Source organism: Pistacia vera, unplaced genomic scaffold (genome assembly GCF_008641045.1).
Source record: "Pistacia vera cultivar Batoury unplaced genomic scaffold, PisVer_v2 Contig339, whole genome shotgun sequence".
In the NCBI taxonomy this organism is placed as follows: domain Eukaryota; kingdom Viridiplantae; phylum Streptophyta; class Magnoliopsida; order Sapindales; family Anacardiaceae; genus Pistacia; species Pistacia vera.
In genome coordinates this window covers 16425-43412 of record NW_022196156.1, presented here as the reverse complement: position 1 = coordinate 43412, position 26988 = coordinate 16425, and the positions used below count along the sequence as shown (strand labels likewise).

Here is a 26988-nt window from a genome sequence, read left to right as displayed (position 1 = left end):
AAAAAAGGTATTTTGGTCCAATGAGTGAAATTTTGGAGTAGGACTATTTATTGAGATGCTTTCAAAAAGAGACTATTTTTAATTGAGTTCTCAAAAAATGTGTTATTTAACATAGTTTCCTTAATTTTGTAAAAAAAAAAAAAATTATAAAATAATTATATTCTAGCTTTTTAAAATCAATTCCAATCTAACTGTTAGCTGCTTGAGTAGAGTCAAGTTGAATGAAATTAACCAAAAAAAAAAGAGTACCCCTAAAAAGGTCAAATTAGTAATTTTACAATGTTTTAATGTTTTAAATGAGACATGGGTTTATTTCGTTGTTGACCGGACCCTAAAGTTGTTTAATTGAATATTTGAACAAATTTAATCAGAACACAACTAAAAAAGCTCTGCTTTTATAACGGGATCTCTCCTGGAAGAAACACTGGGAATGCTGCCTCCGCATACTTTTTTCTCAATTCTCCTCTGACCGTTTCCCATACTTCCGGTAAATTTTAGCTCTTTTATTTTTTTAATTTTTAATTTTCTATCCAAATTTTCTCTTGTTTAATAAATATTAATATCATTTTAATTTGTTGAAATATTTGTTTTTGGGATATATAAGTATATATATTATCTACTGAAGAACGAGGAGGGTGAAGAGATGGCTATAGCGGCCCCTGGTCAGCTTAACCTGAACGAGTCTCCTGCTTGGGGATCTAGAAGTGTCAATTGCTTCGAGAAATTGGAACAAATTGGCGAGGGCACTTATGGGTCAGTTTCTGTTGTTGTTGTTGTTGTTTTTTTTTTTTTTTTTCTCCTTACCCCGCTTCAACCATGTCATCTTTTTTGTTTTCCGCCAAAAACTTCAAACAAATCATAAAAAGAAAAAGGTTATATAGTAGTAGTAGTATCGAGTGCTTGATCAATACCTTTGGCTGACATTATGGTTTGAAATAGAATGTGTCATTGTGGAAGTGATTTGTTTCTTCTTATTTTGCTTGTTACTTGGCATGGTAGTTTACTTCAAGTTCGTTCAATAATCAAGTTAGGCAACTTGATTATTGGGTATGAATTAGAAACTTGCGGGGTGTGGAAGTAACTTCTAATTTAGAGTTCTAGGAAGGTTCGAGAGATTTTTTGGGTGTCGAAAAACTAAAGAAAATAGAAACTTGGTGGAGAATCTTCAAATCATCAATTTAATATGTTCAGTTGAATAAGTCCCAAAAATGTGCAGATTAAACCCTTGTCAACTCCTGGGAGATATTATCTGGAAATACCTGATGTGGTTCCAAGAGTGTTTCTTTTTTATTGCGGAATTGAGCTTAATATGAATAATGGTTATGGAAACTTAAGTAGCAAATTGTAGTTACAAACTCAGCTTGTGAAGGTGGCATTGTGAATATATTGATAGTCTTCTTCTTCAACCCACTTTTTAGGGATATAACATTTTCTTCTGCTACCAATGCCCTTCACTCTTTCATCAGCTTCATCAATTTAGTGTTTAGTAGTATTGATTTCATTGGTAGCACTAATGCAAAACCAGGAATCGATGGTTTATTATTTATTTTACCAAATGTTTTGTTTATATATACTGTTGGGTAATACTTACGGGTGGACAATGAAACCACCCAACCGAGCTGAAATGGGCAGTTGAGCTGGTTTATATCCTGTAAAATGATCTGTTGGCGTTGCTCTCTTCCCAGCTTCTTGCAATTGAGCAGTTGGTCAGTTTATATCTTGGTAAATAGTCTGGTAGGGTTGTTCTCTACCCAGCACCCTGTCCACTTTTTTGCTGATTCTCTTTTTTTGTTGGCTGTCATGTCTATGATTGTCAGAATCAAGGTTAACATAAGTTTTTATTTTCTTTTATTGAAACCAACCCCAAGACACCCTTTCATTCCTAAATATTAAACGAGTCCCTATCTAGTTGAGGAACTTATATTAGTCTTGCCCAATATCCTTGGATAGATCTACTAGTTTCTTGCCAGTAGCTTCTCAAGGTAATAGCTTCACTAGTGTTAGTCTTAACCATGATCTTTGAGTTAGCACAAATAAGGAGGGAACCTTTGTTTTTCCTAGGTACATTCCGGGAAACTCCCAAATTCAATGCCAAAATTGTTATGCTAGTTTGTGCAAGGAAACTAATAGATGTTGGTTGTTCTAGAAACTATAGTGATGTGCTTGAGGAGAATGCTTTTATCTTTGGGAGAGGAAAGAAATTGGGTGATTTGCAAGAAAAACACGCATATTTTGAATGAGAAAAAGGGAAAGAAGTCGATAATTAGTGGACAAGATACATTTTCTAGTTTCTCTATGGCCTAGGTTTCCAAGGAATTTTATCATTCCCCTAATATGGTAGTATGATCCATTTGGATGTTTGGTATGTAGGACTGGACTAGAATTATTCTTTATGTGATTTGCCTTTAAATTAAGGTTTGTTATATAATTTTGAAATATTTCATTCTTAAGGATTTAGGGACATAACTTGTTTGAGTTGGACTATTACATATTTGAGTTAGAGTTAGTTTTTACTTGACTTATATAAAATTTTATCCAGTTTTAGTTATGTGATTTATTATTTTTGCAGTCAAGTTTACATGGCCAGAGAAATAAAAACAGGTGAAATTGTAGCATTGAAGAAAATACGAATGGACAATGAGAGAGAAGGGGTATGTTATTACCTTCTAGTTAATCATTATTATCTTCTTATTGTAAACAAACTATGTGCAACAAGCTTGTAATATATGCTACAGATTTGGCAGTATCGGGCCATCTACACTGCCCTTTCCTTCCCATTGTTCTTAAATGCCTTATGCTCAAGATAGGTTGCATTTTGAGAGTCTAAATGGGATAAAGATAGAAGTTCCCACGCTTTGGGAGTATTATGTCATTTAATAACCATATTTCACTCATGAAATATTTTTTATTTCATTTTATTTTTAATTCTTTAAAATTGTTAATGCAGTTCCCCATCACTGCCATACGAGAAATCAAAATTCTAAAGAAGCTGCACCATGAGAATGTAATTAAGTTGAAAGAGATTGTGACATCTCCAGGTATGATTGTAATTTGTATCAACTTGTGTGTTTGTATGCACCTTTCTTTATGAAACAATTATGCTGATGATATATTCTTAGGTTAATCATTGACCTCCCTGGAGGTTGGTTTTACCTGTAAATAGACCAACCTCCCAACTAGATAATATTGGAGTGCCTTATGATTCATACAAGGTTTCAACTACCACTGAAAGTCTGAAACCAATCTGTTGACTTCGACCACAAAAATAAAATTAATTAAATAAAATAACCACAGTGGCACTACTAAACTCACATTGTGCTTACTTAATTAGGGTTTTATTTTTTTATTAGGTAAATGAAATAAATAACATTACAAATTCAAGCCAAGGAACCAGGTTTTGAACTATAAAAGTGGAGTCAAAGCCTTGAAACATAAATAAAGTCCATGGTCTACATGGTCTCCACTAGCCCCTAACAATTTTTAATTCTTAGAACATTTAGCATTTGGTCTGTCACTTTGAAGAAGCAAATTCAATGTAGATTTTACAAATTGATGATGTGTCACTTGCTAGAAAGATTAAATGAAATGATGGATTTTTTTTTTATTGTTAGTTGTCAGTGTTTGATTTCAATTCATTGATGTAAGTTTCGTCTTAGTAGTTTAATTTTTTTTTCAATTAAAAATAAATTCTTGTCAATCAGGTTGATAATAAATTTTATTTAGTTTAATTTGGATTTCCAGTAATTAACAATTTCATGGATGAAGTTAACTTTTGTGTCTTGTCGGTCCACTTGCATCAACTACTCCATTTTTTGATCTATATATTAAGTGATACTTCATCAGTTTGTAAAATTCATATTGAATTTGCTCCTTCAAAAAGAATCATTAAATGCTAAAAGTTCTAAGAACATGTGAGCCGTGGACTTAATTTCTAACTCTTGGTGTTGAGCGGACTGTTATAGCCCAAAAACTTGGTAACTTGGGCTGAATTTGTAAACATTGCCAATTTTACCCATCAGTGGGAAGGCCTTAAGATCAAGATTCCTTTCTTTCACATTTAATTGGGATCCAATCTCCAACAAAACAATAAAAAATGGACCTGAAACAGCACAACTTAATCCAGTAACCAGACAACAAAAAACCCAGAAAATAAAATATATAAGTCAGAGCTGAGATAAGCACAGAAAAGAGCATGTAAAAGATCCTGGGTAATATTATAATTTGTTTAGGATTGCTGATGATCCAGGGAAACTAGAACTGGAATATATAATATATACATAGTTGGTTCAGCTTTGGCAAAACACGTAAAGAGTTTAGTTATTGATTTGTTCTTTTGATCCATAAATGTTTTCATTTCTTTTTCAGGTCCCGAGAAGGATGAACAGGGGAGGCCAGGCAAGTAGGCTTTTGTCTTGTTGTTTTATTATAGGGCTGAGAATATCTAACATTGGCCACATTACTTGCAGATGGTAACAAGTATAAAGGTGGCATCTACATGGTTTTTGAATACATGGACCATGATTTGACAGGTCTTGCTGATCGTCCTGGAATGAGATTTTCAGTTCCCCAGATTAAGGTGTCACTTATAGGATGGGGAAATGCCCTTCTACTATTTGATCAGTGGCAATGTGATGCTTGACAGGCTATATAAATTAGCTCTTAACTTTTTAGATAAGAAAGTAGCTGTCTCACTTATTTTCCTTTTTCACGCAGTGCTATATGAGGCAGCTCCTGACCGGTCTTCACTACTGTCATGTAAATCAAGTACTTCATCGTGATATCAAAGGTTATAATTGAAGCAAGGATTTCACTATTGGATCTTTAGATGTCATGAGGTCAAATGTATGAGGCTTCCTATTCATGCTGCAGGCTCTAATCTTCTAATAGACAATGAGGGTAATCTGAAACTTGCAGATTTCGGGCTTGCGCGGTCGTTTTCACATGAACACAATGCGAATCTCACAAATCGTGTTATTACTTTATGGTATAGGTAATTGTTTTCTCCCTTAGATGAAGAGTTTTCACAGAAGTATCTAAACTTCTCATTTTAGTATGCATCATTTCCTCCTACCTAAATGGAAACCAATGAGAAAAGGAATAAAAGTTGGGATAGATAACCACTCAGTTAGTTCAAATTTGTCTTGTTTTGAGCAGACCTCCGGAGTTGCTGCTTGGGACAACAAAGTATGGTCCAGCAGTTGATATGTGGTCTGTTGGATGTATTTTTGCTGAACTTCTACATGGGAAACCAATTTTCCCTGGAAAAGATGAGGCAAGTTACATTATCTTATATAATTTTTATTACTTTTACGATTAATATTTGAAGGATGCTAAAAAATATGGGTGCACTTGGTTCATTATTCTGATACTTTTTAAAATAATATTTTGAAAAAAGTAAAATTGGGTGGTTATTACGATGTAGGATTTGGAAATTAAGAAAAATACCCCCTTAAGTTTGTTTATTTACTAAACACCCCTATAATAAAATATTGAAAATTAACAAAAACACCCCCACTCAACCATTAAATACCGACAGCCGGCCACCACTGCCGGAGGGTGGCCGGAGCTGTCGTATCGGCGCACGACCGGCTGGATCTGGCCGGTCGTGCACCGATATGGCCTTTTCTGGCCAGATCCATAGTGGATCTGGCCGGAAAAGGCTAGATCGGCGCACTACCGACCAGATCTAGTCGGTAGTGCGCCATTATACCAGATTCCGGCCAGCTTCCGATAGTGGTGGCCGGAATTTGGTAAATGTGGGTTGCTGGGGTGTTTTTGTCAATTTCTAAAATTTTTTTTTTTGGGGGATGTTTAGTTAAATTAACAAATCTAGAGGGTTTAAAAAGAATTGAATAATATAGAATAATATTTTGAGAATAAGGAAATAAATGTGTATTTTGGATAGAATATGGAATAGAATATTGAAAAATTGTGTACCAAAGGGGCCCTATATTATTATTTGGGGGTCGCTAGTAAATCATGATACAATGATACATTGACTTGCATTAAACACATATGATGGAAGATTATGGTGGCTTAGGAGTCAAATAAAGATCTCATCCTCAGTGCTATTTGAGCTAGACTTGTGAATATAATTTGACTAATCCAGTGGTTGGATTTGGTTTTATATATTTCTGCATAATTTCATAGTTTCTGGTAATCATTTTTTGCAAACAGAATTGCCAAAAGTAAAAAATTTGTGAGCCTGGTCATGGATTTGGTACACAAACAAACTCACATGGATTGATAATTATTTTCAAACCTTTCATGGTTTGTTGGTTACCAATCGTTCTATTTTAGGCTTAAATTTTTAAGGCTTGTGTTTATATTTAGTTATTAATTAGCTTAACTTTGAATGATTTGATATCCTCAATGGCAGATTGAGGAAATATGATTATTCTACATATACACACTTATTAGGCACATAAATTTGCTTTTGTATTATGTTGAGATTTATCTTAGTATTTGTTGACAAGGCACCAACATAACTTCAATCCTTTTCCATATATTGTAGCCGGAGCAATTGAATAAGATTTTTGAACTGTGTGGAGCCCCAGATGAGGTCAATTGGCCTGGGGTTTCAAAGATGCCATGGTATAACAACTTCAAGCCAACAAGGCCAATGAAGAGACGTGTCAGGGAGGTTTTTAGGAAGTAAATAACTAAACTTGTATTGTTCATATTTACTATAATTTCCACAATTTAAATATTTAACAATTGCCTATATTGAGGTGACCTTTTTGTCTCTTGGTTTGCATTGCTACTTTTCTGTAACAGTTTTGATCGTCATGCTTTGGAGTTGTTGGAGAGAATGCTAACTCTAGATCCTGTTCAGGTATCATGTTATCACATGGTTTTTGCTCCGTGTTATTTGTGGGCATGTTTATGTGTTGAAAATGGATGAAAGAAATGATTTTTCTTAGTATTTCTAAATGTGAAAACACAACAATAAATGGTTAGAATTTTATGCCTACTTTAGGAGACAAGTCGGTTTATACAAAATTGTAGAAACCTATGCATTTCTAGGGTCAATGATTAATATCAGTGGATACATACAGGAACTAAATATATGATCAATTAAAAACATAATTCTCAAGGCAACTTTTTTCTAGGTAAATTTATCAAACACATTTTTAACACCCCCTCTTGAGCTGGTGAAAAATGTTTCCATTCCCAACTTGTTAGGAATAGACTGAAATGTGCAGCAGGACAGTCCTTTTATGATGGGCCAGCCAACTGTTCATTTGAAGCCACATACTAAGTACATGTTGTCCTTATTTGTTGGTTTTTCTTTAATGAAATGTCTGTCCATCACTGCATGCTTGGTTCGATCTAATGTACTGGATTATAATGGCAGATTTGTAGGGATGATGTAACCTTATTGAATATCTCAAGATCAAAGAGAATGATCTTCAACCATAGTAGTTTACAAATCCCATGAAACATTGCACTAAATTCAACTTCTTTGTTAGATCTTGTCATGATTGATTGCTTTTTCACTCTTCCAAATGATAAGATTTCCTTGCGAAAGGTGCAATATCCTGTTGTGGATCTTCATACTACAAGTGAACTGACCCAATCAACATCAGTATAGGCTTCTGCCAGATATGCGATATTTGGTTTATTCGGAACAAGTATATAAATTCCTATCAATCTCTAATATCTCTCTTGGTCTATTGCAACATATTCCCCTCCTTCCACCCCCCACACCCCCCTGTTAAGTTGAGTTTAGATGTCTATAGGTTTGCATCTCCATATGTCCACTTTTTTTAGTAGTTGAAGAATATACTTTTGCTAAGATATAAAAATTCCTCTTTCTGCATGAAGTGTTGTTAGTAAGGTGGCTCTTCAATTTCTCAATTTCTTCCAAATCATTCCTGGTGAAAATAATGTCATCCACGTAGAGTATCAAGGCTATCATTTTCCCTAATCAGAATCTCTTTAGAAATAAATTGTGATCTCCTTGGCTTTGTTTATAACCGATTTTCACCTTAGATTTGACAAATCTCTTTAACCATGGGGTGATGGCTTTCTTTGATGATGGAAATGGGTCAATGAAGACTGCTGGTGGTTTCAATTCGGAAACTTCCACTAGTTGCCTCATTTTTATGCAACGCTCTTGTTTCTTCAATGATGATTTGTGTATGTTTGTCTCTTATTGTTTCATTGACTGCTTGAGGGATGCTTCTGGAGGACAGCTGAGTGTTGAATGTTAAGTACATTCCTAGTTTCTTTACTAAGGGCGATAGGGAAATGAAGATTATCAAAATGATCAGAAATAGGATTAATGAAATCAATTGTTGAGGCTTATCAAAACGATCAAAATAGGGTAATGAAATAAAAAATTGGATTATAATCTGTTTCATGTTCAATTGATTGGTCATTACTAGAGATTTTGGTGGTCTATCTCCTTGAATACACCTTAAGTTGTGGTAAATGATTCTTCCTCTTTTGATTTGTTGGGTTCAGTAAGTAACGAAGTAGATGGTAAATCTAAAGGATTTTATCCTCACTGTCTTGGTTAGTCTCAGTTCAATATAAGATGTTCCTGTACACCTCAATCATGGTATAAATATTGGAACTTATAAGTTTCAGTTGGACTGAAAATAGATTAAAAGCAATAAGTTCTGCTTGGACATGAGAAGTATGCCTCCTATCTTAATACTCTTTGCTTGTCTTCCCCTAAAGATAGGTGAAAGGGAAACAGGGATGATGTTTTAGGAATGTGAGACCCATAGTGATTTAAGTACATTTAGCAAGAGGGTGGTACTTGTACTGATGGAAAAATCCAGAGTTAGGGTTTTGGGGCCAAAGGTAGGTTTCCCAAACCCTGGTTTTTATACCCAGAATTTAACCTAAAAAAAATATAAAGAAAATTGCATTCCTCTTTAAAATTTCAGCCATTTCCGACAAGTGATGTGGATTGGACAATGATAGTGGGATGCTAAATGATGTTAACTGGTGATGGAAATGGTATAATGACAGTTGGCTTGTAAAAATATAAAGGGGAACTAAGGTTATATTTTTTCAAATAAATTGGTTAATAAAACATTATTTACTGAAATTATATATATTACTTTGCACATTTTAAACAATCAAAAGATACAACTAAGTTGGCTTGAGAGGTATCAGTCAACTGCTTTACACCAGTTCAAGTGTCCGTGTTGTCATTTTCACCAAAAATTTAGAACGTCATTAAATAACCTGTTTAAGGCCCAATAAGCCTAAAATCTAATATTTCTAAGGCTAGGTCTTGGGTTTGGGCTCTCCCTGACCCCAGCCGAGGTAGCTAAACTAGTCCCCTGCCCTTTAGATACTCGGAAACCTGAGTAATTACCCTGCGATCCCTGCTGCCACATGGGTTGGATTGCGAGATACACTTATTGGGCTCTTGGATCCAACTTTGTCTAGTTATGGCCATGATTGTACAAATTATATGCATCCAACAATTACAATCAAATGAGTCAGCTTCCTTATTAAGTCATAGTTTATTAAATTTTCTATTTCATATAGAAAGTTATGATTGTTTTCTTGCTTAATTTGGAATTTTAGAATTTGCCTTATTCTAGTTGCATTATAAATAGTCTATATAAATACTCTTGTTATGTAATCTATGATTGATGACTAGCATCATATCATATTATCATGGATACAGTTACCATTCATGGATTGAAATTACTTCTATAGAACATTATCTAGTGCTTATCAATTTCATTGCGTCATACATTGTAAAGGAGTTTTGAAATAAAAAGTTTGTGAAGGCCTAGGATTTATGAGATCGTATCTTAAAACAGCTACCCCCAGTAGGTTTTTTGGAACTTTCATTTGGAAGAGTAATCTAGCAACTTCCAATGAGGGCCTTTTTTTCCCCCCTTTCTGTTACTCCATTTTTTTGGAGTGTATCATCCCATTTTGGTGGATAATCCTCTCATTTTGAAGAGAAAGGAGTTCATTGTTGAAAAATTCCTTCCACTATCAGATTGAAGACTATTGATTTTATATCAATTTGTTTATAATCATTTTTTGAATGATGAGGAAAACCTGATTCACCTCATATTCAATTTGAACGAGGTATACCCAATGGATGTAGAGCAATCGCCAATATAGGTTACAAACCTTGTAACTACTCTGAACCAAAATGTTATGAATTAGGACCCAGACATCGTATTAAGCAAACTAAAAATGGTGGAAACTCTTTGATTGGTTAAAGGAAAAGATATTTGATGGTTTAGAAAAGATATTGAACTGCTCTTTGTTAAAACTCGAAAGGGAAGAACTACTGATGTCTTGAGAAAAAAGATTCTTTTGGTATGTAAGGAATTTTCTGGAAATCAGTTTTCCGGCATTTAAGATTAGTCTGAGCAAAAATAGCTGTGTCACAGCTATTAATGTTGTCCTAAAACTGAGGAAATTTCTGCTTTTCAATGAAGTCTGATCGGAGATATAGCTGACAAATGAAGGCTTGGTTATGCTGGGTAATGGATCTGGACAGATCAAAGTTTTCCTGACCTGGTACCATGCTAAAAATGGAAGAAAAATATGAATTTTCTTATTATTTTTCCAGTATCAGAAGACAATAATGAATAGGCACAAGCTGTACGCTTAATTTAGAAAACAAAATCTATACACGATTGGGGGAATCAACTGATTTGTAAAATAAAATGGTAGAATATTTAGGATTCTTGACACCCTGCTAGTACAACTCCCACCTTTTTCTCTCATTCCATAAAAATAAAGGATTTCAAATGCAGTGTGTTTTTTTTTTTTTGGAATTCTGTGTGATTTAGTCTTTCTGAGTTCTAAGCTTTTGTGTGCCTTTGTGTTTGCTGTCCTCTCATTTTTCTTAAAAAATTAGAGAATATCTGCCAAGGATGCACTAGATGCAGAGTATTTCTGGACTGATCCTTTACCTTGTGACCCCAAGAGGTTAGATTTCCCCTCTATTTGGCCTTGCTAATCTCATTCTAATTTATTGGCAAATGGATCACTTAATTTATTCTCTTTATCATTGTTCCCTTCCATGTTTCAGTTTACCCAAATACGAATCATCACATGAGTTCCAGACAAAGAAGAAGCGCCAGCAGCAAAGACAGCATGAGGAAAATGCGAAAAGGCAGAAACTACAACATCCTCAACAACATGCACGTCTTCCTCCCATTCAGAGTGGGCAAGCACATCTCCAGATGCGTCCAGGACCAAACCAGCCGGTGCATGGTTCTCAGCCACCAGTTGCTGCAGGGCCTAGCCACCACTATGCAAAGCCTCGTGGACCTGCTGGAGGTCCTGGCCGATATCCCCCAAGAGGAACCAGTGGGGGATACAACCACCCAAATCGTGGAGGTCAAGGAGCCGCTGGAGGTTATAGCACCGGAACATATCCCCCACAAGGAAGAGGTCAAGCTTATGGTTCAAGTGGCGTGCCTGGTGCTGGACCACGGGGTGCAGGGGGTAGCGGATATGGAGTTGGTGCCCCAAATTATCCTCGAGGGGGTCCATATGCTGGTTCTGGTGCTGGTCGTGGCTCAAACATGATGGGCGGTAATCGTAGTAATCAACAGTATGGTTGGCAACAGTAAAGTATAATTTGATCCTCATGTGTAATAATACTTGGAAGTTAATGCCAAAAAAGGCTTCGATTTAATTATTGGTGAGATTAGTAGATAAGTTTATGCATTTCATGTCAAGATTTGCCAAAAAATTTAGCGACAAGTGTGTTATATTATGCATTTCATGTAACATTATTTTGCATAAAAGCTTCTTAAACCTTCAATCAGTTTGAAGATATGCTAGGCAGGAGTAGCACAATTATTCTTAATGTTATATTATGCTTAAATTTGTTATTAACTATTAGACATGTACTAGGAATTAGGGGTGAGCAAGAAAATAGGTTCTACCAAGAATCAGTAGGTACTCGGGATCTCAGTTTCGGGTAGGAACTAGAGCTGGCCCTCACAGGGTAAGTTTCAGTTCTAAACATAGGAATCGGGACTCTCTGGTTCCGGTTCAAGTTCCTTCATTCTTGGAATTGGGAATCGGAACCGAAACTTGGAATAGGGTACCCTGCTAGGAACGGGGAATAGAGTACCCTACTAGGAACCGAGAAAAGAACAAGGGTTTAAAAAAGAAGTAGTATACAACATTGGGGGGTTTTAAGTAATTTTATAGCAACTAATTAAAATTGTTTGAAATATTTAAATTAATCAATAAGATAAAAGTTAAAGAATATGTAAATAAATGGGGGTGTCTTTGTAAATTTTAAAGGTATTTTTTGTCATTTTGTAAACTAATAGGGACTAATGTAATTATCTAGGGTACCTAGAACTAGAATCGGTCGGTTTTGGTTCCCAATTTTAGGAATCGATTGGTTCTAGTTCCTCCAAAAATTTCAGGGTACTCAAACTTGATCACCCTTGGAACTTATAATTATTGTTGTTTTACTAACTTAATCGAATTGAGTTTTAATAAATATGTAATTGATAAACGAAAAATACTAGTGTTTTAAAACTCAATTCGACTCAACTTTGGGGCTTTCACCGGGCTGAGTTATCTATTTCCCTATTCATCGAAAATCCTAGAAATTGGGACGATGACCAACGAACAATTGAAAGTTAAGATGTTGGGGGCTTTTGAATAGAAAGTGCTAATGAGTGCAGTGGTGGCGACGTAGGTGATTTCTGGTGAGTGAATCGACCGAAAATGGAAAAAAAGGATGGCAACAGCAACTGGCTTTTACTAGCGATTGGTGAGGCAAACGGGCGTGGGGTGAGATGGGTTTTGGCTAGGACGTTGAGGGGAGTATTTTCATGGTGATTGGGAGGGTTGTCGACGTCGACGGTGATGAGATATGGCTTGGAATGTTGATGTCGGCATCAGTGAGATCTAGTCGAAATCGAATAGATTTTGGCTAGATATTGGATAGATTTTTTGGGGAATAAGCTCAAGGGATGATTGAGATTGCATTTGGTGTATCGCCTCCGCCAACTAGTCAACTGTCGATTTGTATTTGGCGTGTGTTTGCTAAATTTCAAACTTGTATAGACTTAACGTAATTTTTAGGGGCATATTTGCTGAATTCTAAACTTTTTGAGACAACCGGTCAAACCGGTTAAATTAGTTAACCAAGGACCTGACAACTTTGTCGAGTTTCACCCCGAGTTGGTAATTAAAACATTGAACAATACAAGTATACATTAATGTTTGGGGATTGAGGCTTGGATGTTACTGTGGATTATTTCATATAGGAATGGAGCAAACCAATGTCTTAAAAACCAACTCGGGGCTAAACCCAGGAAAGTGGTTGGGTCCCGGGTTGTCCAGTTTAATCAGTTTGACTGACGGGTCAAATCAGTGATGTCAACATAAAAAAAAGTTCATTTTTTTATTTTTATTTTCAATGCACATTAGCACTATTGCTGTTTCAGGCGCACATTGGTAAGCGTCGATGCCAACCTTATTTCCCCTTTTTCCGATTGTTTTCTCACCCAAAATCACCCTTGTCACCACCATTAAACCCCCATCCTCTTCTCTTCAAAACCATACCCTTTATCCCCTTTCATCACTCGCCGCGACAATTGAGTCGATTGGCTTTCCTTTTTCGAATTCTGGCCGTTTTGAGCCATAACAACTCCAACCACCACCACCCTTAGACTCATCCTCTCCTCCCTTACAAAACCCCCAAGGTTCCCAAGCCATTTCACCCACCAATCGCCGGCAATAAAAAGCTCGGGTTTCGTTGTTTCTTGGCCAAATTTCAGCGATTCTAGTGACTTAAACTTAATCGGACAACACCTCTCGACTCACCGTGATCCACCTTTCAAAACCCCCTAACCTCAATTCCTGTTTGACAGTTGAACACCAACCGAAAGTTGTCGTGATTTGAAATTGAGATTCACCCGGTTTTCCCCCAAAATCGGTTGGATCAATGGGTTGCTATAGTGACCCCGGTCCAACCACAGGTCATACTGTGTGAATTCACACCCCAGTTTCAAGGTCGGTCCTTGAACCGGTTCAACTGACCAGGTCGGGCTAAGTTTTAAAACATTGGAGCAAACTAGATCAAATTATAGTGGATTTATCCAGAATTGCTTAAAATTATCAAATTTAAGTTTTACCCCTCACCTTTTTTTATCAATAACCTCCAAATTTTTTTTTACGACTTTTTGATTTTGACCTTAAATAAAATTATTATAAAAGATAATTTTAGTTTTAAATAGACTTGTATTATTATCAGTTCTTGCAGAATTTACAAAATTAAAAATTCGTCAATTTTATCACCATTCTAATGAAAAACCTAAAACGCAACATGAGCCACAAATCCACAATATGTAAAACCAATGTTATTGGCCGTTTGCTTTGAAGAAAATAATCGAAACTGCTGAAACTTGAAGCCAGCAGTTCACAAACTTTGTGGCAACCAAAGAGACAACTTTTTCTTTTAGTTAAAGGATATTCATTAATATTCCATGAATTTAACAAAGAGAGCCGACATAGTCAAAAAAGTATATAGTAAAGGAAAGAAGAAAACAATTCAAAGATGGACGAAAAACACAAAAAATAATAAAAAATCACAAAATGAAAAAAAAAAAAAAACTTCACAACTTCCTACTGCTCAAAATTTTATCAATTTGGTCAAATGACAAGTGAGAAATTCCCAAAGAATGCAAGTATTTTGATCTATTTTTATCATTACACAAAGCCACTTGCAACTGCTTTAATTCTCCCTCACTAATCTTTAACACACTAAGAGTCTCTCTAATACAAGGAAAAAATGCTTCTGGGCGACCACAAAAAGGTTTGAAAACCAGAAACAATGCTTCCATATCAGCTTCAAACAGATTCATCCCATTGCTTGAAAACTGAATCTTGTTTGTAAAAATGCTGCAGAAGATAAAATGGTCAAGCCCGTCAGCGACACTTCGCCATAAATCTATGAAGTCCTTTGGATTAAGACTCATCTTACAAGCACTAAGCCGTCTCCTCAAAGCATCCAATGATTCAACAAAATCGATCGATGCAACTGAATCTCTTTCCTTAGTAAATTCTTCTTGCTCTCCCTCGAAATGATCCTTATCTTGGATATACTCCCAAGAAAGAGTTTCAAAAAATTCTTCTTGCTCTTGCTCTTGGTCGAAACGATCCTTATTTTGGATATACTCCCAGGAAAGAGTTTCAAATTGACGAAGAAGAGCCGCTACTATCTCCATAAGCCAATTTGTCTCAAACTCTAGCAAACTTTTGATTTCTTCCCAAAAGAAGCAGCTATTATCATATGTTACATGATTTTTTCTAGAGATGTTAGAATCATTTTCAGCAGCAGTCATCTCCAAAAAGTTCACATCCTCACTCCATTCTCGCAGTTTAGATTCAACATACCTGGCAGCATTGATTGATCCACATATTGTCATAAGGATTTCGACATCAGGATTGTCCAGATATGATTCAATGCCCTTGCACCGAAACAACAAGACATTAAGAAAATGCCAGAGGAATTTGGCTGCTGTTGACCTTATAAACTGAATACGTGGTAAAACGGCTGGAAAAGTTTGACACCGTTCAATCATTTCCCAGGAAAATCTAATAGCAGATTCTGCTATGAGTGGAGATTTATGATGTTCTCTTGTAGAGAGTAAAAATTGTTCAGACTCTTTCTCTATATGAAGGTCAAAATTACCTATGTTGTCAATTAACCATGCTCTCTCATCTTTCAGTTCTGCTTTTAGTTTTCTCCAGGCATTCTTGAGCTCTATCTTTGCCCAAACATTAAGCCATTTTGGCTGGTCAGAAAAAAGCATTAATACTGATATGCTTCTTGAAAGCCCTTCAAACATATCAGTGTCCTTCAAGAAGAAATAATTTTCTAAACTTAGGACTGATTGCATCTTTCTATCAAATGCAATAATATGGTCTATCAGATGAAGCCATGAAGACATCACTTCTGCTCTCTCATGTTTCTCCTTGTATCTTTCACAAAGAGATGGAAAAATGCTTTTTGCCAAAAATTTAGAAAGCATTTGTACCATTGCAGAAACCCAAGCTGCTTTAGCACCATAGGTTCGCAATCTTGCCTTGTCAATTGAAGGGCCCAAAACATCATCTACTCCCAAAATTAAGTCCCTAGTGATTTTATACAAAAGAGCAAAAATATATTCAGGCTGCTCAACCCATCTTAAGAAATGATATTCTATTCGTGATGCAAAAGGAGATACCAGTTCGTCAATGACCCAAATGCCAGCATCACGCTCCTGCCCAAAAAGATTAAGCTGTCGCTTTTCCCTTCGTGTCTGCAGATGCTGCAAAGCGCAAAGAGCAAGTGCACTTTGATAGTAACACTCCCTTTGGCTTCCTTGCACTGAAACTAGGGGATTTGGAATGCCACGGATATCTGCACTCCCACTTTCTGACGTTACAAGTTTTGGTGGCCATCCTATAGAAGCAAGAAGATTGCGATGATCTGCAAACACTTGCGGCCGAAGAACAGCCAACAACTTATCCACTCTAATATCAACAGATTTCAAAAGATGATGCCACTGGGGTTGGATTTTTGCAACACGAACCAGTACTTCTTCAATCCCATTAAGAACTTTTAAGGCTTGAACCAACCTTTCATTTTTTGGTTGAAAGTCCTGCATTATAAGAATGCATCAATATATATCTACGTATTTTTCGAAACCCAACCATACTTTTCTACCATTGCAGCACACATCCAAAATTAATAAGTCAAGAACAAAGAAACAGTCCCTACCGCAGTTATTGATGAATTTGAACGCTTCGCCGAGAATATATTCCCATTGGGGTGATTCACTGCAAAGAAAACTTCATCTTCAAGATCTCCAACCAAAGTTTCTAACTCTAGAGTAGTATCTGGAGACACAGAAAGCTTAGAGAGGACCCAATACACTAAATCAAAAGAACATTGATGCAATTGCATAAGATCTGCAACTCCATGTAACAGAAACACACTGAACATTGCCATAGGGATTGCATTAGGAAAAAAGCATAGTCATCCAACACCAACTAGACTCACATAATTGTAATTTAAAGTGATAGCTTTGCAAGAGAATTCATTACAATAATCCTTTTTTTTGGCCAAATGACACAAAATCAAGTTAATATTGAGACTACTGATCCAATCAACAATATACAGACACAGACGGAGCCACTAAGGGGTGAGTGGGGGCTCATGTCCGCTACTGAACTAGGAAACATATTAGTTATACATTTCTACTCTATGTTTTAACATTAACACCCATTTATTTTATTTAGTCAAAATAGCCTAAATCAAAGCATTATCATCACTTATTTTTTTTATTTTGTTCTTCTGAAATATCAAATATATTTTAATCTGTTTCATTTGTTATCAATCAGATACATAAAATAAATACAAAATTATTCTGTAAACGAAGATCTATTAACGAAATTTAATGAACTAAAAAGTTGGTTCACAGGTCATACCGTGTGAATTCACACCCCAGTTTCAAGATCGGCCCTCAAACCGGTTCAATTGACCTGGTCAGGCTAAGTTTTAAAACATTGGAGCAAACTAGATCAAATTATAGTGGACTTATCCAGAATTCCTTAAAATTATCAAATGTAAGTTTTACCCCTCACCTTTTTTTATCAATAACCTCCAAATTTTTTTTTTTTCGACTTTTGATTTTGACAATTTTGACCTTAAATAAAATTATTATAAAAGATAATTTTAGTTTTAAATAGACTTGTATTATTATCAGTTCTTGCAGAATTTACAAAATTAAAAATTCGTCAATTTTATCACCATTCTAATGAAAAACCTAAAACGCAACATGAGCCACAAATCCACAATATGTAAAACCAATGTTATTGGCCGTCTGCTTTGAAGAAAATAATCGAAACTGCTGAAACTTGAAGCCAGCAGTTCACAAACTTTGTGGCAACCAAAGAGACAACTTTTTCTTTTAGTTAAAGGATATTCATTAATATTCCATGAATTTAACAAAGAGAGCCGACATAGTCAAAAAAGTATATAGTAAAGGAAAGAAGAAAACAATTCAAAGATGGACGAAAAACACAAAAAATAATAAAAAATCACAAAATGAAAAAAAAAAAAAAACTTCACAACTTCCTACTGCTCAAAATTTTATCAATTTGGTCAAATGACAAGTGAGAAATTCCCAAAGAATGCAAGTATTTTGATCTATTTTTATCATTACACAAAGCCACTTGCAACTGCTTTAATTCTCCCTCACTAATCTTTAACACACTAAGAGTCTCTCTAATACAAGGAAAAAATGCTTCTGGGCGACCACAAAAAGGTTTGAAAACCAGAAACAATGCTTCCATATCAGCTTCAAACAGATTCATCCCATTGCTTGAAAACTGAATCTTGTTTGTAAAAATGCTGCAGAAGATAAAATGGTCAAGCCCGTCAGCGACACTTCGCCATAAATCTATGAAGTCCTTTGGATTAAGACTCATCTTACAAGCACTAAGCCGTCTCCTCAAAGCATCCAATGATTCAACAAAATCGATCGATGCAACTGAATCTCTTTCCTTAGTAAATTCTTCTTGCTCTCCCTCGAAATGATCCTTATCTTGGATATACTCCCAAGAAAGAGTTTCAAAAAATTCTTCTTGCTCTTGCTCTTGGTCGAAACGATCCTTATTTTGGATATACTCCCAGGAAAGAGTTTCAAATTGACGAAGAAGAGCCGCTACTATCTCCATAAGCCAATTTGTCTCAAACTCTAGCAAACTTTTGATTTCTTCCCAAAAGAAGCAGCTATTATCATATGTTACATGATTTTTTCTAGAGATGTTAGAATCATTTTCAGCAGCAGTCATCTCCAAAAAGTTCACATCCTCACTCCATTCTCGCAGTTTAGATTCAACATACCTGGCAGCATTGATTGATCCACATATTGTCATAAGGATTTCGACATCAGGATTGTCCAGATATGATTCAATGCCCTTGCACCGAAACAACAAGACATTAAGAAAATGCCAGAGGAATTTGGCTGCTGTTGACCTTATAAACTGAATACGTGGTAAAACGGCTGGAAAAGTTTGACACCGTTCAATCATTTCCCAGGAAAATCTAATAGCAGATTCTGCTATGAGTGGAGATTTATGATGTTCTCTTGTAGAGAGTAAAAATTGTTCAGACTCTTTCTCTATATGAAGGTCAAAATTACCTATGTTGTCAATTAACCATGCTCTCTCATCTTTCAGTTCTGCTTTTAGTTTTCTCCAGGCATTCTTGAGCTCTATCTTTGCCCAAACATTAAGCCATTTTGGCTGGTCAGAAAAAAGCATTAATACTGATATGCTTCTTGAAAGCCCTTCAAACATATCAGTGTCCTTCAAGAAGAAATAATTTTCTAAACTTAGGACTGATTGCATCTTTCTATCAAATGCAATAATATGGTCTATCAGATGAAGCCATGAAGACATCACTTCTGCTCTCTCATGTTTCTCCTTGTATCTTTCACAAAGAGATGGAAAAATGCTTTTTGCCAAAAATTTAGAAAGCATTTGTACCATTGCAGAAACCCAAGCTGCTTTAGCACCATAGGTTCGCAATCTTGCCTTGTCAATTGAAGGGCCCAAAACATCATCTACTCCCAAAATTAAGTCCCTAGTGATTTTATACAAAAGAGCAAAAATATATTCAGGCTGCTCAACCCATCTTAAGAAATGATATTCTATTCGTGATGCAAAAGGAGATACCAGTTCGTCAATGACCCAAATGCCAGCATCACGCTCCTGCCCAAAAAGATTAAGCTGTCGCTTTTCCCTTCGTGTCTGCAGATGCTGCAAAGCGCAAAGAGCAAGTGCACTTTGATAGTAACACTCCCTTTGGCTTCCTTGCACTGAAACTAGGGGATTTGGAATGCCACGGATATCTGCACTCCCACTTTCTGACGTTACAAGTTTTGGTGGCCATCCTATAGAAGCAAGAAGATTGCGATGATCTGCAAACACTTGCGGCCGAAGAACAGCCAACAACTTATCCACTCTAATATCAACAGATTTCAAAAGATGATGCCACTGGGGTTGGATTTTTGCAACACGAACCAGTACTTCTTCAATCCCATTAAGAACTTTTAAGGCTTGAACCAACCTTTCATTTTTTGGTTGAAAGTCCTGCATTATAAGAATGCATCAATATATATCTACGTATTTTTCGAAACCCAACCATACTTTTCTACCATTGCAGCACACATCCAAAATTAATAAGTCAAGAACAAAGAAACAGTCCCTACCGCAGTTATTGATGAATTTGAACGCTTCGCCGAGAATATATTCCCATTGGGGTGATTCACTGCAAAGAAAACTTCATCTTCAAGATCTCCAACCAAAGTTTCTAACTCTAGAGTAGTATCTGGAGACACAGAAAGCTTAGAGAGGACCCAATACACTAAATCAAAAGAACATTGATGCAATTGCATAAGATCTGCAACTCCATGTAACAGAAACACACTGAACATTGCCATAGGGATTGCATTAGGAAAAAAGCATAGTCATCCAACACCAACTAGACTCACATAATTGTAATTTAAAGTGATAGCTTTGCAAGAGAATTCATTACAATAATCCTTTTTTTTGGCCAAATGACACAAAATCAAGTTAATATTGAGACTACTGATCCAATCAACAATATACAGACACAGACGGAGCCACTAAGGGGTGAGTGGGGGCTCATGTCCGCTACTGAACTAGGAAACATATTAGTTATACATTTCTACTCTATGTTTTAACATTAACACCCATTTATTTTATTTATTCAAAATAGCCTAAATCCATGCATTATCTCCATTTTATTTTTATTTTGTTCTTCTGAAATATCAAATATATTTTAATCTGTTTCATTTGTTATCAATCAGATACATAAAATAAATACAAAATTATTCTGTAAACGAAGATCTATTAACGAAATTTAATGAACTAAAAAGTTGATTTTTGATGGATGATAATATTTAAAACGTTTTTCATTTGCCCCCACCGATACAAAATTCTGCCTCCGTCATACAGAATCTAAAAACTCAAAAAGAATCAACTCACCAACATAATTATGAATATTCTGAATTCGTCGCAATTCTTCAGCAAATTGAGACAACTCGAACAAAATCTGCTGAATTTTCTTGGAACCAGTCCCGTCTATAAAATGAAAATTAAATATGAACCCAGCAAATAAAAACAGCAAAAGTTATGCATAAAAAGGGAAAAAAAAAAAAAAAGCAAGATAAAAGAAAAAACTAACATTGAATCGATGCTAGCTTGAGATTGAGTTTGTGAAGAGCGGTTTTGGCCGGAAATGAGCGAGAAATCCAAGAAACGGCGTGTTTTGAAAGATGGGTCTCGAGGGAAAAGAACTGAGTGTCCAAATCGGAACAAGAGTTATTGAGTGAGGTGAAGAGATGTGAAGAGACGGGAAAATCTTTAAGGGTTTCAAAATGTTGATCTAGAAATCCTACTTGGTGTGGAAAGAGGTCAGAGTGTTTGGGCAAAACAAGAGGCTCCATGACCAACTCTGCAACATTCATGCCACAGGTCTAACTTCTAAGTCTGACTTGAATTAATATTCAAAATATTTTCTTAAAACACCTTTGTCTGTCTTTTGGAAGAGGCCTTTCATAGAGGGATACTTACACTGTCGTCTCTAAGGTTTCTGTCTACTGATTCAAAGACCGGTTATCTAACATACAACTTTTAAAATGACTTTCACTATTTAATAGTACCTAAAGGTAGTACATAAAATTTGAAAAAAAAAGAAAAAAAAAAAAAAAAAGATCTATTTCGAGAGGAACTCGTTGGTGGTCTTTTGAAATTAAATTATAATTGAAAATTACGGCAAAATGTTCAATTACGATAAAAAATAACAAAAGCACAAAAATCTGCTATAGTGGCATGTTACGCATTTTGTCAGGGTCATTTAGTTAGATGCTTCTAATGTCTTCCTTGTTCTATTTCGACCACGGGTTTTTAGTTATTGGTAAGTCAACCCGCGACCTGCTTGTAAAGAACTCCTTCAAGAAGTGTCCTATCGCAACCTTGTATCACTTAAATTGATTAAAGAACAGAGCAAACGACATGTTCTCACCCAAGGATTAGCCAAATCTCAAGTTTATATCTTGATTCCATTTATTTTATATTAAATTTAAAATTTGACTTGTGCAGTTACCATCCTACTCTTTACTTATTATTTCAGCCCACCCGGCCACCATCACCCTCACCCTCACCATCTAGCCACCACCACCCTCACCCTCACCATCTAGCCACCACCAGCACCCACCAAACCCACTCAAACCCACTCAACCATCGTTTAAGCCCAATCTAGCCTAATTTTGGCACCAATTGACCAATCCAACACCACCATTAGGATCCTCTCATCCCCCTCTCCAAAACCTCTTTCATCTCCAACCGTTTGTTGACCACCGCAATTTTATTGTTCATGCGCTTCAAGCAAAATTTTGATCGCTCCCAACACCGAAAATTAACCCCATTACCACCAATAGTTTCACCGGCATCCCACCTCAGAAACCCCCAATAGCCCCGATCCTAGTTGTCTGCCGTTCGCTGTCCGTCACTCTCCTTAGGGTTTTGCGATTTTGGTAAAAATTAAGTTTAATTGGAGGTTGGTTCAAGGCTTTACAAGGAGTCTGTGGGTGTTTGATTGATTTGGAGATTGATTATGCTTGTTTTCGAAGTGTTTTTGTGTTGTTTTTTGGGTTGGATTGATTTTGGGTGGGGTGGTTTGGTCGCGAATTGCAGCAGGTGGTGGCCGGTGATTGGGAAGCAACGGTGGTTAGTGTTGGTAGGGGTTTTGTTCAGGAGGAAGTGGAGAGGCTAATGGTGGTGAGTGGTGGAATTTTGGAACTAGAAAACCGTAGGAATTGGGCTTGATAGAATGCGACTTGGAGCTGGAAGTGTAAGGGTTTTGGAGAGGGAGAACAACCGGAATTGGAGCCGGAAATTTGGTAAGAGTGGTTAGGTGTGTGAACCAAAAATCTAATAAGTTTGTGAAAGATGTCTTTATAAGTGTTTTCAACATTTTTTCTTTTTATAAAAATTAATTGTTCTTTACTTATTTTAATCCGTCCTTTTGTTGCTTTTAATTTGTTTTTGGAAGGATTTCTTGTTTATTTAGGCAAACACAAATCTTGTGTCATCGGGAATAAGCATTGCAACTCCTTTTCGTCTTCATGTACATCATACAACTTAGGGGTGGCAGTCGAGTCGAGCTGAGCCGCTTGCACTTAGCTCGATAAAAGTTCGAACTCAACTCAGCTACAGTGTTGAGCTGAGTTCGAACAAGCTAGAACTTGGCTTGTAGGCTCACGAGCTCTAGGAAGCTCATGGTATATTTGATATTTTTGAAACAATAGGGAGCGATATGTAACTTTTTAGTTTTTAAAAGTGAGAAGAAAACGAGTCATTTCATTGGTGGTGGGTTCGAGACATTGTGGCATTAGAACAAAAAAAGGACACAACATTAATTGTAAGAGAACCAGAGAAGATAGAGAAAATATATTTTCTCTATCTTCTCTTACAAATAAAAAATAGAAACATTTTCCCTCCCTTGAAAGTTTCAAGGTTTTGTTTTCTTCTCTTCTCTTCTCTTTCAAAGTTTCAATGTTTCAAGCTCATGGCAGTGGAGTCTCTAGTGTTTGCTCCATTCTTTGCTACTCATGGTCGCTTCTTGTTCAAATTACTGTAACTTCAAACCCTTCACATAATGCGAGTCCAATTCGGTATATATTTTCAGTAGCAGCAGAGTAGTGACGTTGAGCAACCTTTTCTATAACCACTAGTTTCAAAATGTAAAGATGAAGTTTAAGTTTAAAATCCATAAGGTTTCATTCTCTCTTTCTCTTCTCTTACAATTAAAAAATTAAAAAAAAAATTCTCTCTTCCTTTAAACCCAATTTCATTTTCAGTTTTAGTTGTATTATTTAGTTCTTTTGTTTGCCTACCTAGGCTTTGTTTGGTTGTTGAGAAAATGTATGAAAAATGTAGGGAAAAATAATACATACCCAACCTGAGCTTTCCTCGAGCTCAAGCCAGTTGAGCTCAAGTTTGATTTTTCAAGCTCGCCAAGCTTGAGCTCAACACTAACCAAGCCGAGCTCAATCAGTCCAAAACTCACCTCGGCTCAATTACATCCCTAATTGTATCTTAATTACAAGAAAATAAAATTATACTAATTTACATCAATAAATCAAAAACCTCAAGTGACATTTGAGGGGATTGAGATGAGAAAAGAAATAAATGGAGAGAATAAGAAGGCAAGACATGCAGACCCTATTTAATTGTTAGTATAAGTGCACTAGAGCCAATACTATTTTACTCTTGTAACATTATATTAAATATCAATAAAGGCATAAATTTATATATCATGTTATTTATTTATATATTGATATATATCCTTAGAATGGTTAAACCATGACGAGAGAATTCAAGTGTTTCAAATCTTGATTTGAGGACCCTATGATCGCATATGGTGACTATTCTAGAAATTTCTGTAGCCTTGATATTAATTTGATCAAGGACACAGATAATATAGTAAGACTATCATAGAGTTGAACGACCCTACCGAAAGGTAGTGACAATTCTCACATGTCAAGGTTGTTTGATGACAACCTAGTACAACGTGTTGATACTTATTATTTACAAGTTCATTGGACTAACCCATTAGAGGATTTCATGTAGATAATAACCCTAATGTCTATGTAATATATCCTCTAACGGATGTGGTGTATGTGATCCTTAGACTTGAGATCACCATAGTGCCATGTATAAATATTGGTGTAATTTGAAACTAGTCTAACGTAATCCTATTTAGAGTTATCAGTACGGTAGTGGTTGGTTGCATTAAGAAGTACAATATGGCTATGATGGATCGATAAATGATTCATCACTCTTAGGTACAGGAGAAATTATCTCACTGGGCTATTCAGTTAATAGCAACGACCGCAAAATTATGGCCACAATGGAATTGAGTTGCTGCTCAAATCCAATTTTATTTGGTCACTGATTCGATAACTGAATGCAAACATATCAAGGTAATATGATTGAAGTTGAAACTATTTCTATACTTCAAACCTTGATGAGAAAAATGATGATCAAGAGATTTGAATTGCATGGTAACCATACTATTGACAGTAGCGATTTCGTAGAATCTTTATTTGTTGGGCAACGATGATGCCTTGCTAAAGGCTAATCTTGGTTGGTGTACGGAAGACTAATTAGTTGGTGCTAAATCACGATTCCGATCATTGCCAACACAATAAAGAGCCTACCGGTTATGCACGTTAAAGGTAGTTTAAGGAGAATGATAATGGAAAGGTAGTTTTGTGTTTTAGATGAACTTGACATTTTGATAATTTTGTTGTGTGATTAAATTCGTTGAGGTTGTTGCCTATATTCACTATTTATATTTAATTAAATTTTAGCAAAATTATAAAGCACATTAATATTAATTTAAAACATTAATATTTAATATGGAATATGTGTGTGTGTGTGTGTGTGTGTGTGTATTCACAAAATGCTAAATGAAATAAATAAATATTTATATTTATTAGTTATCCATATAGGAATAATGTTAATCCTATTCCAAGTAAGGAATAGGATTATCCTTTACTATATAAAGGAAAGAAAAGAACTAAAAATGAGTTAACAAAACCTTAGCCACCCTTCACGGTTTTGAGAGAAAAATTTCTTCTCTTTGTTCCTTTGAACTTTCAATTAAATCTAGCAGTTTCATTCATTGTGGTTTTTAATCCTGCCTTTGTGTGGACTTACTTGGAGCGATTCTTACTTGAATCAAATTGTGAAAATTCTTCAAAACGAATCCAAAGGAGCCATCAAACATAGCTATGAAATATTAATCATTGTTCTTGATTAATTTTGCTAAAATAAAACTATATATGTCAATCCTAATTTTGGGATTAGGGTTTTATTAGATAAATTTTTTGTTTTATTCCGTTGCACTGTTCAATGAAGCCTTATAGTGGTATCAGAGCCTTGGGTTCGATATATATAGGTTTTATTATTATATATTTGATTGTGATTTGTTTGATTGCAATTTTAGGGTTTTTGATCAATTGAATTGAATTTGATTAATTGACTAATCTTATGTTTTAATTTATTGATGGGTTTTTTTTATGTTTGTTTAATTTTGATTTAAAATTAAAATTGATGGTGGATTATTAGATGTCCTACGTTGCCGCACACGGAGCTAGTTGCGTGCAACTATCCCCTGGTTGCACTTTGCCGTACGTAGCTGCTATGCACAGCAAACCCTAGCCGTGTGATGTTGCACGCAGCCTGTCCTTGGCCACGCATTATAGCACATGACTGCCTTGTCTTGGTGCTGCGTGCGACTTCTCCCTGGCCATGCGTGGTTGGCCCGATTCTGGTTGTGTGTTGTTGCTCACAGTCTATCCTCGGCCGCATGTCACAACGCGCGACCGTTGCCTTTCTGGTCATGTGCAAGCCTCAAGACGTGCGTTGTTGCACACGAGTTGCCTGGCCTTGCTCAATCCTGGTGCGTTTTACACAACTAGGTCGAGGTTGCACACTCTTGTGCACAGCCGTCTCTTCGTTATAGGTTGTGTGTGTTTGCGCACAGCTAATGCAAAGGTTGTGTGCAGTTTCTCAAAGCCGCTGTCAAGGTTGTGCAGGTTTGCGCACAACCTATGCTTGGGCTGCGCATAGACTGTTGTGGCTGCGCATTAGCACATGTAGCCTTGTGAGAGCAGCCCGTTTTCGAGTTGCTAGTGTGTTGCCCACTACAGCAGGCAGCAGTCTGTTTTTGGTTGTTTCCCTACGTGATTTCTTGGTGGAAATTAAGGGGAAAAGGTGTTCACACATTGTTGCGTGTGAAGGGTGTTTTGGGGATTGATAATTGATGTTTTTGACCTTTTTCCATCATGCCACCATAATTTTGGAACAGTGACAACTGCTCTGAACTGCCTAGTTCATGTTTTCACAGAACGGGGACTAAACTAC

At 36.1% G+C, this 26988-nt stretch overlaps 3 protein-coding genes across 4 annotated transcripts; 1 reads left to right on the top strand and 2 right to left on the bottom strand.

Moving 5' to 3' along the window:
* Nucleotides 1-353: 353 nt before the first annotated feature.
* On the top strand, nucleotides 354-11818 carry LOC116138212 (cyclin-dependent kinase C-2-like). 2 transcript variants are annotated; one of them, XM_031423933.1, is made up of 13 exons: nucleotides 354-487; nucleotides 605-753; nucleotides 2570-2651; nucleotides 2948-3038; nucleotides 4366-4395; nucleotides 4467-4576; nucleotides 4714-4786; nucleotides 4915-4990; nucleotides 5155-5272; nucleotides 6515-6654; nucleotides 6778-6835; nucleotides 10856-10926; nucleotides 11030-11818. In XM_031423933.1, exons 2-13 carry the CDS (start codon nucleotides 644-646, stop codon nucleotides 11574-11576), a joined length of 1506 nt encoding a protein of 501 aa, XP_031279793.1. In that variant the 5' UTR covers nucleotides 354-487; nucleotides 605-643; the 3' UTR covers nucleotides 11577-11818. The 2 variants fall into 2 exon arrangements, with proteins under 2 accessions (XP_031279793.1, XP_031279792.1); XM_031423932.1 differs by having other exon boundaries at nucleotides 4870-4990; nucleotides 11030-11817.
* Nucleotides 11819-14577: 2759 nt separating this feature from the next.
* On the bottom strand, nucleotides 14578-16979 carry LOC116138213 (RINT1-like protein MAG2L). Its single transcript, XM_031423934.1, has 2 exons — nucleotides 16742-16979; nucleotides 14578-16622 (listed from the first exon to the last, which is right to left on the bottom strand). Exons 1-2 carry the CDS (start codon nucleotides 16970-16972, stop codon nucleotides 14592-14594), a joined length of 2262 nt encoding a protein of 753 aa, XP_031279794.1. The 5' UTR covers nucleotides 16973-16979; the 3' UTR covers nucleotides 14578-14591.
* A 1097-nt stretch (nucleotides 16980-18076) lies between these two features.
* On the bottom strand, nucleotides 18077-21609 carry LOC116138210 (RINT1-like protein MAG2L). The gene is made up of 4 exons (XM_031423931.1): nucleotides 21239-21609; nucleotides 21040-21135; nucleotides 20241-20359; nucleotides 18077-20121 (listed from the first exon to the last, which is right to left on the bottom strand). Exons 1-4 carry the CDS (start codon nucleotides 21519-21521, stop codon nucleotides 18091-18093), a joined length of 2529 nt encoding a protein of 842 aa, XP_031279791.1. The 5' UTR covers nucleotides 21522-21609; the 3' UTR covers nucleotides 18077-18090.
* Between the last annotated feature and the right edge of the window lie 5379 nt (nucleotides 21610-26988).

Excerpts from the sequence above, each read along its gene's own strand:
- LOC116138212 (XM_031423932.1), top strand. The coding sequence starts at position 644 with ATGGCTATAGCGGCCCCTGGTCAGCTTAACCTGAACGAGTCTCCTGCT. Across the intron at positions 4,787-4,869 it reads ACTTCATCGTGATATCAAAG|GCTCTAATCTTCTAATAGAC; the intron begins GTTATAATTGAA and ends TTCATGCTGCAG. Across the intron at positions 6,655-6,777 it reads GTCAGGGAGGTTTTTAGGAA|TTTTGATCGTCATGCTTTGG; the intron begins GTAAATAACTAA and ends TTTCTGTAACAG.
- LOC116138213 (XM_031423934.1), bottom strand. The coding sequence starts at position 16,972 with ATGGCAATGTTCAGTGTGTTTCTGTTACATGGAGTTGCAGATCTTATG. Across the intron at positions 16,623-16,741 it reads CAAATTCATCAATAACTGCG|GACTTTCAACCAAAAAATGA; the intron begins GTAGGGACTGTT and ends CTTATAATGCAG.
- LOC116138210 (XM_031423931.1), bottom strand. The coding sequence starts at position 21,521 with ATGAATGTTGCAGAGTTGGTCATGGAGCCTCTTGTTTTGCCCAAACAC. Across the intron at positions 21,136-21,238 it reads CAAGCTAGCATCGATTCAAT|ACGGGACTGGTTCCAAGAAA; the intron begins GTTAGTTTTTTC and ends TTCATTTTATAG. Across the intron at positions 20,122-20,240 it reads CAAATTCATCAATAACTGCG|GACTTTCAACCAAAAAATGA; the intron begins GTAGGGACTGTT and ends CTTATAATGCAG.